At 42.3% G+C, this 8,568-nt stretch overlaps 1 protein-coding gene across 2 annotated transcripts in view; it reads left to right on the top strand.

The window, feature by feature from the left end:
• The first annotated feature begins 465 nt into the window (after nucleotides 1-465).
• tmem131 (transmembrane protein 131) overlaps nucleotides 466-8,568 on the top strand; it is a 254,435-nt gene continuing 246,332 nt past the window's right edge. Inside the window, exon 1 of one of the 2 annotated variants that reach the window (XM_070892447.1) lies at nucleotides 466-646. In XM_070892447.1, the coding sequence (XP_070748548.1) occupies nucleotides 487-646 (160 nt within the window). In that variant the 5' untranslated portion in view covers nucleotides 466-486. Of the gene's footprint in view, nucleotides 647-2,583; nucleotides 2,625-8,568 lie in introns of those variants that run through there. The other variant, XM_070892448.1, reaches the window with a different exon arrangement.

Below are 8,568 nucleotides of genomic sequence, written 5' to 3'. Positions count from 1 at the left end.
ATTTTGGATTTTATTTTGTGCGTTCATACTTTTTTTTTGGAAAGAGGGAGAGGGGAGGGGGTGTGTTTGAGAGAGGCATCCAGCTTGGTGGTAAAGTTGATGCATGTGTGCATTTCCTCTCTTTAATTTGGTTTGCTGGGTGTGTGTGTGTATTTTTTTTTGGACGAGGTGCTGTATTTGAGAGAGCCATCCAGCCTGGAGGGAGGGTTGATGCATGAGTGCATTTCCTCTTTTTATTTTGGGTTTTGGCAGGGTTTTTTTTTTGTCTGTGCAGTTTTTTTTGGAAAGAGGAGGGTGTGTGTGTGTGTTTGAGAGAGCCACCCAGCCTTGCATTTTTTTTAGTGAGTGAGTGGACAGAGTGAGTCAGCCTGTGTGTTTGGTGTGTGTGTGTACACAATACACATTGACTGGGTCTCTCCTCCCATCACTCCCTCCCATCTCCCCCCCCCGCCGCTACTCCAGTCAGTCAATCAAACGGAAACAAGCATGGCGAAGTGGAAGGGAGCAGGCTCCGAGAGCTCGGGACAGCAGCAGCCGCCACGGTGGAGTCCCAGCACTTCTCCTACACGGCGGCGAGGGCCACTTTTAGCATTCCTTCATCTATTTATTATGGCCTGTTCCCACATAGCGGAAGGGACGACAGAAGGTTAGTGAAATAAAAGAAAATTCAATCGCTACCAACATCTCTCTGCTTGTGACTGACACAAACCTCCAACTACCCCCGGGAGCTTTGTACTATTCTTAATTTAATTATTTTATCAAGGAAAAAAAAATCAAGATTTGTGGAATTTTACATTTTTTTTTAAAGAGGGCTTTTTTTTTTGGGGGGGGGTGGGGTGCAATGTTTTGAGGGGAATGTGACTGACTGGTGTTTATAAACGTCTACTTTTTTCTAAAATCTCCCCTTTTTAAAATGTAACCTTTTATTTTTAGTATTTTAAAAGTGTATTTTAAAAAAAAAAATGAAGTGGAAGAGCGAGGCTCAGGTGTGCTCTGTGTGGCAGGCCAGGCCGCCTGGTGTTGGCTGTCGGCGGCCACGCTTAGCTACCCGAGCCCGAGGCTTCGCTGGGCCTAGAGAGAAGGACAGTGAGCAAAGGAAGGAGGGGGGAGACTAAAATCTCAGGTTTTTTAATTCCTAGATCCCTTTTACCCCCACACCTGTCAGGGAGAATGCTGTTTTTATTTTTTGGTCTTTTATTACTATAAATGCACCCACAAATAGCCTGGCTGTGAGCACACTGTCGAAAATCGGAAGTATTTAATTTGACCATTCTTTCTGAAAATATGCTGGGCCTTTTACAGCAGTCCTTGAAAACTGACTTAAATACACCAATGTAGAAGGGAAACACGATTTAAAAAAAAAAGTGGTTTAAAAGACCTGGGAGGTTTTCAAAAAGTTTTTTTTTACTGATTTATTTGAGACTTGCCCCCCTGAGTATTTCCATTGAGTTGTCAGTGGGGATGTTATTCTGTAATGTGGTTTGCTTAATTTCTTGTTATTAATTGAAGTGACATTAGAAGACAAATAATGTGAGGGCCAGTACTCCAATATGAAGAGAAAATGATCTAAATGTAAGGAAAAGGGGATGGTACATGTTTTTTTTATTTGAAATGTTCTTGTATTATACAGTGCCATTTTAAATTCAGTGTGTTTCCTCTGTGTGGATATAGTTAGTGCTGGAGTTTGCTAAAATATAATAGGACATACTGTGGTAAGCGTAGTAAGTTCCAGTAAATTTATGCAATCTAATCAACTGGTAAAATATGTCTTATTCACTAGAATCACTCATGTTGATTAATAACTGGTAGGTAATTGTCAAGCTAATTGTAGATTTAGAAACCAAAGGATTTTTGGCAGTGACTTTTAAGCATTATGTTTGTGCCATCTTTGAAACTTCTGCAAAAAAAATTGTTTAAGGCGAAAACAGTATGCTCCTTTTTGAAATTGGCCCAATTTGCATGGACTTTCCTCCTAGCTGGATTTAAAATAATTTTTAATACCTGATGGTGGAATCTTGTCACAATAGGTGTAATTCCAAGAGCTGTTTACCCACACATTACTATTGCCAGTTCCATTATGTGCATGTTTTGACACTGGTTCTTGTGAAAACAAGAAAAAGTGTTTATGCGTTATCAGGAAGTTGTTTGATCATTTATCAGATTTACATACTTATGTTGTACAAGAGTTGAATACTGTATGTTAGGGGCTTGTCATCTGAAATGTTTGTTTCCCCCTTCGTCAGTTCAATGATCTCCATTCAGAGTGAAAGTTACATTTCTTCAAATTTTGAGGAAGTTGCTTGAGAATTGACCTATGTTCTGTGAGATGCTTGGTACATGTGCATACTCTCAAGTACCAAAGTGTCACCTTTTTACTGATCGTTACAGATAGGAATGCTTCAAATTTCAGGTTGGTTTTCAAGACTTTGAGAGCTTCAATTGATTTTAGTAGTCCAGCAGTTAGTAATTTGCAACAACATTTCAATAATAGCAATTTGCATTTGTATAGTGCCTTTTGACAGTTTAAAACAAAAAGTACCAATATATTTCCCATAGCAGACAGACCAAGCAGTAGAGAATTTGGGAAGGCAATCAGAAGGCAGCGTTTGAAGAGGTTTCTAAAGGTGAGCAGTGGGAAAAGGTTTTGGGAGACAGTGCTGCAGAGATTGGGGCCATGGTAAAGCTATGCCATTAAGGGAGAAATGTACGCAACCTCTGAACTGAATCACCATGGGGCATGGACTGGGAAACCAGTTGGAGGTGGTTAAAGATGGGATGACATCTTGATGGGATTTTTTGGACAAAGTCATTGAGTTCAATACATTTGGGAGCCAGTGAGGTTAAGCGAGCACAGAAGTGATGGGTAAATAAGAACTTTTTCAGGAGAGCTTTATTTTAGGTAGCGCCATTCACGTCCTCTGGATGTCCCAAAACACTTACCAGACAATTAATTACTTTTTGAAGTGTAATCACTTCCGTAGGCAGATGTAGCCGTCAGTTTGTGCACAGCAAGGTCCCACAAACAGCAAAGAGATAAATGATTAGTTAATCTGTTCTTGGATAATTGTTTGCCTGGGCACTGAATACTTGCCTGCTTTCTACATTACAACAATGACTATATTTCAAAAAGTACTTCATTGGCTGTAAAGCGCTTTGGGATGTCCGGTAGTCGTGAAAGGCGCTATATAAATGCACGTCTTTCTTTTCGAATCATGGCTTGGGGTCTTTTATGTTCAGCTGAACAGGCCGACTGCTTCGTTTTAACATTCCCTTCGAAAGATGGCCTCTCTAGACGATGTAGCACTTCTTTGGCACTATGCTGAACTTTGAGCCTAGGCTATGTACTGAAGTCCTGGAGTGGGACTTGAACATGTGAATCAGAGGTGAGAATGCTAACACTGGCAGGATGCAGGCAGTAGAAATTTGGACAAATTGGAATTTGTATAGGGAGGAACTTGGGAGAGTGATCAAGAAGTTGAGTCTTGACATGGTGCACGTGTAGTTAGGGGTTTCAGCAGCAGAGCACATGAGATGGGGTGAAGGTGAATGCTGTGGAGAGGTATGCTGTTTTGCTGAGGTTTGAAGCCCAGCTCAAGAATTCAACAAGCTGAGGTTTAGTACTATCTACTTCAAATTTAGTCCGCACAAAGGAGGAGAATAAAGTCAGGAAGTTTTTGGTGGGACCAGAATCTGATGGCTTTGGTTTTGTGCAATGTTCAACCACAGGAAGTTCTGGCTTATCCATCATTTGATGCCGGGTAAGCAATCTGATAACAAGGTGGTTGAGATGCTGGAGAGAGAAAAGTTGGATGTCGTTAGAGTAGATCCATGACCATAGATAAGATTTCCAAGGGGTTGCATGCAAACGAGGTGGAATCGAGCCTTAAAGTGGAACGGCCTCGGAACTACCCTCATGTATTAATGGGACTTGAGTTTTATCCCCCATTAATATTGTACATTGGTTCCAACTAGACTTTTAAGTAAATTTAATTTCCCTAACTTACCTTAAGCTGTGGCATGTATCAGTATTCGATCTAATGAGATGGAAATTCTAAACAAGATTGTGTACAATTGGATATCTTGGCTAATTGTTTTGTAACCTGAACCAATTCTAGATGTGTTGGGACAGTTAAATGGGATGATGGAGAACATACTGTGCTGCATCTACTCTCCTCCCACCATCCCAGTCGATCCACCAAGCTCTCGAGTCTGCTTTAAGTTAATTTATCCATGCTGGACTACATTTGCATTTACAAGTAACACTCTGTTTTAGACTGCTGCTTCCTAATATCAGTATGACTTCCAGACAACAGTTGAGTTATTTTTGCTGCATTGCTTCTCAGAGCTGCCACAGTTACTTGCATTGATAAGTGGATACATTTGCTAGTTTTTGAAGAATTGAAAAGGGGAAATGAAAATAACCATTGTATTTATAAAATTTAGTGAAAGTGAAAAAACAGAAACCAAGGGAGAGTGATGGAGAGCAAAAGTAATACATTGAGGGAGATGAAGAAAAAATGGAGGACTGGAGAAAATAATAAATATCGAAAGGAAATTTTGAAACTGAATTTTAAGAAAATATGAAGGATGCACAGAACCAGTTTTTAATCAAATCTTTGCAATATGAGTGGAAGAAATACGCAATGCCAAAGCACTTCAGGTACTACACAGGAGACAGAAACAAACCTCCAGAATTTCTTTGGATCCCTGAAAAATGCAGGGAGTCTGAAGTATAACATCAGGAAGTTTGAACGTTTTCAACCTAGAAGCTTTGCTGCAGGAGGGAAGATAATTGGGGAACCTAACTGAGGCCCTTTTTGCATTTGGTGCATTTCTGTTGTGAGACGTCTTATCCCAAGTTGACAAGTTGGTTTATCTTCAGCATGGATTCTGGAGTCTGAGTGATTCCAGAGAACATTTGATTCCATAGCTGTAATAAAGCCAGGATGTGCTTTGACTAGTGATACCATATCTGTAAACTACTGTAGTTAAGCAATAGAATGCCGAGAGTCAAAATAAACTAATGAAAGAATATTATCTCTTGTGAGTAGATATCTATATATGAGTAACTATCTGTATCACATTCAATTAGTTCAGGTAAAAAAAAATGCAAATTCTGGAAATCTTAAATAACAGAAAAAGCTAGAAGTGTAGGGTAGGGCATTCAGCATTTGAGAGCTGCTTCCATTCATATTGCATCTTAGAATGGAAGAGATTGTAGGGGTAGTGTGGAGTGAGGCTGTGGAGGGATTTGAAAACAAATCTTTAAACTTTCATACACTGAAAGATATGGAGCCACTATTTATCAGGAAGGAGTTGTCGTGAAGTGAGACTTGTAGGGGGGGACAGAGGAACAGGAGTAGGCCATTCAGGACCTTGAGCCTGTTCTGACATTTAATTAGATCATGGCTGATCTGTACCTCAACTCCATTTACCTGCTTTTATTCCATATTCCTTAATATGCTTGCCCTACAAAAATCTATCCATCTCGGTCTTAAAAAGTTCAATTGACGCAGCATTTACCACATTATGGGAGGGAGAGTTTTCAATTTCCAGTACCCTTTGTATGAAAGAGCTTCACTCCTAAATGGCCTAGCACTAATTTTAAGATTGTGCCCCATTGTTTTGGATTCCTCCACCAGAGGAAATAGTTTCCCTATCTACCCTATCAAATCCCTTTATCATGTTAAACAGCTCAATTAGATTATCCCACGGCCTTCTAAGTGCAACCTGTCCTTTATAATTTAAACCATTAAATCGTGGTTTCATTCTGGTGAATTTGTGCTGATGTGATGAAAAATGGGCCTATATTTGGCAAAGTGTGGTTGCAGAGTTATGCACATGGGCAGATCAATTGCTGAATATACTACAGAGAACAGAATTAAAGCCAGTGGTGAAAGAAAGAGATCTGGGTGTTTTGGTGCATCACCCTCTCAAAGTTCATGACCAATGCAGAGGAAAGTAAACAGGATTCCAGGTTGCACTTGCAGGACAATTCTCTCTAAAATAAAACATACAAATGCTGTCATTGTACAAGACTTTGGTTAGGCCTCAAGTCACCTAGTTTTGATCTCCTCTGGTCGTGGGGATATTGAAGCTCGGTAGGCGTGCCGAGGAGCTACCTAGTTTAAAACACCTTAGTTTCCCAGATAAGCTCAATGAGCAGGGTCTGTATACTGGAAAAGTGTTGACTGGGGGGGGCGATTTGAGAGCTTTATAAAAATAATGGAAGGCACTAGATTGTGCTCGTGTGTACCAATTAAATAACTGGATAGATGCGGGAGGACCAGGGGGTCACGCTTTCAATTTATGTGAACGAAAAACTCGGTTGAGTGTAAGGTGGTTCTTTTCCCCCGGAGAATATTGGTCCTCTGGGATAGGTTGCTGGCCCTTGGGGTAAATGCTGATTTGCTGTGTTACTTCGAGAAAAAGCAAGACCTCAGTGGGTCGTGATTCCTTGGAATTCTCTGACCCAGAGAGCTGTGGAAGCTGGGTCATTGAGGTGGAGATAGACAGATTTTTGAATGATAAGGGAGTTGAGGGTTCTGGGGAGCGGGTGGGGAAGTGGCGTTGAGGCCAAGATCAGATCAGCCATGAATGGTGGAGTAGGCTCGAGGGGCCAAATGACCCACTCCTGCTCCGATTTCTTATGTTCTTATGACCTGTTTCTGCCTGGGGCAAAGATCATCTCATACCAGAGGAAGATATCTTACAATGTAAATCGGGGTCTGTGTGATCCCTTGGAGAAGTTTTGACCACTTAAAGGGGCCGGAGAGGAATTTTCCAGATTTCTTTTTTCCCTAACTGGTCTGGTCTGGTTTTCGCCTCTTCCAGGATGGGTGAGAAGCGTCATCACAACTATGTGGGACTGGCTAAATGGACCATTCCATCTTTTCCTATCTCTATATTCGTACCCCTTCACAAGGCCAATACAGGTTGTACCTCTCCAGACCGGAACACACATCCGGAAACATCCGCAGTTCAGCATCAGTCCCAGCGTGAGTGGTGTCCTGGTTTCCCGCACTGTTCAGTGAGGAGTGATTGTAGACAACGACTAAATGTTGCGCAGTGGCCTCCTGCATGCGCAGAACGCTTCTGGATCGTTGGTCCCAACCGCGTCACACCCTGGGACTGGATTGAATAGATTTGCACATGCGCACAAAAAAACATGCAAATCCAGCTTCGGGGTCGGGACCCGACAGCCGCCTCCATCTTGTTTCGAATTGCCTGGAGCTGGGGAGGGGTGGGGAGACATGACCTTTTTAAAAAAAAAAAGAACAGGTACCGGTAAGCCTAGGTTAGGAAATTCTCTGTCCCGGCACCGGTCAGGTCCCGAGAGTGCTGGATCCAGAGGGGTCCAACCTGTATATCTTTCCCAAGGCTTGCTATTGAAAACTGAACACAGTACTCCAATTGGGGTCTGACCAAGGCTTTGTGCAACTGAAGCATTACTTGCACTCTTTGAATTCAAACCTCCTTGCAATAAAGGCAAATATTTTCATGAGCCTTTTTGATTACTTTTTGTACTTGTGCACTAGCAGTTGAGTTTTGAACAAGTAAAGAGTTTATGGAGGATGGACGGTCGACTGGCAAGGATGGCGTTGGAGAAATTAAGTCTTGTGGTGACTTGTGGGGAAAAGAGTTTCAGCAGCGGTGGAGCTGAAGAAAGAGCAGGGATGAGCAGTGTTGTTGATGTAACGATAAGTGGTCTTAATAATGGATGGGATGTGGGGTTTAAACCTCCGCCTGGGTGGCATGGTTTGGCAATGTCTTGTTCCATTTACGTGGCCGGGGTAAAGGATTGGCATCTATGACAAGACAGCAAAACTTATGACACGGGCTGAAAATAATGTCTTTGATCTTCGTGATAGTTGAAGAAAATTTTGACTGATCCAGGACACGGAGTCTGGCAGCACAGAGGTGGCTGTGGGGTTAAGGGTAGCGGTGGTGATATAGAACTGGGTATCATCAGCATAATGTGGAAGTTGTAACTGAGGAGCAGCAAGAAGGGAAGTTGTTGCTCAAGATTTTAGATGTGTTCAGAAAAGGAGGAGACATGCAAGCAAGATCCCACAGAGCTGCACAGTAGAGAAGGATGGCATGGTTGACCATAGCCTATGCTGTGGAGAGTCAAGAAGCAATAATGTACCATGGTCACAAGATGTAATTCATGACTTTGGTCAGGGTACCCTCAGTGCCTTGAGTGGGGAGGATACCGCTCTTTTTGGAATTTGAACAGGAAGTTTGGAAGATATGGCTACAGGGCTGGGTGGCATTGACACTTTTAAGCAGCATGGATCGAAAAGGAAGGTTGGCAATGCACGTTATTGAGGGAAGACTCATTGGGTTTTTTGAGAAGAGGGTGTTCATAACTGTTTTGAAGGGAAGAGCGAAGGTGTCCGAGTCAAGGGAGTCATTAACAATGTCAGCCAGCAGGGATAGCCGAGTGGTAAGAGGCTGAGTGCAGAAGGGATTGAGGGAGCTGGGGCGAGGGTGGGGTGAGGAAGAGATGGGAAAGAAACTCAGTGAATTTGAGCTAGAATGAGTGGGAAACTAGAGGGAGAGGTT

Source organism: Pristiophorus japonicus, chromosome 10 (genome assembly GCF_044704955.1).
Source record: "Pristiophorus japonicus isolate sPriJap1 chromosome 10, sPriJap1.hap1, whole genome shotgun sequence".
In the NCBI taxonomy this organism is placed as follows: domain Eukaryota; kingdom Metazoa; phylum Chordata; class Chondrichthyes; family Pristiophoridae; genus Pristiophorus; species Pristiophorus japonicus.
The sequence above is the reverse complement of the archived record's forward strand: the minus strand, read 5'-3'. Positions and strand labels throughout refer to the sequence as shown.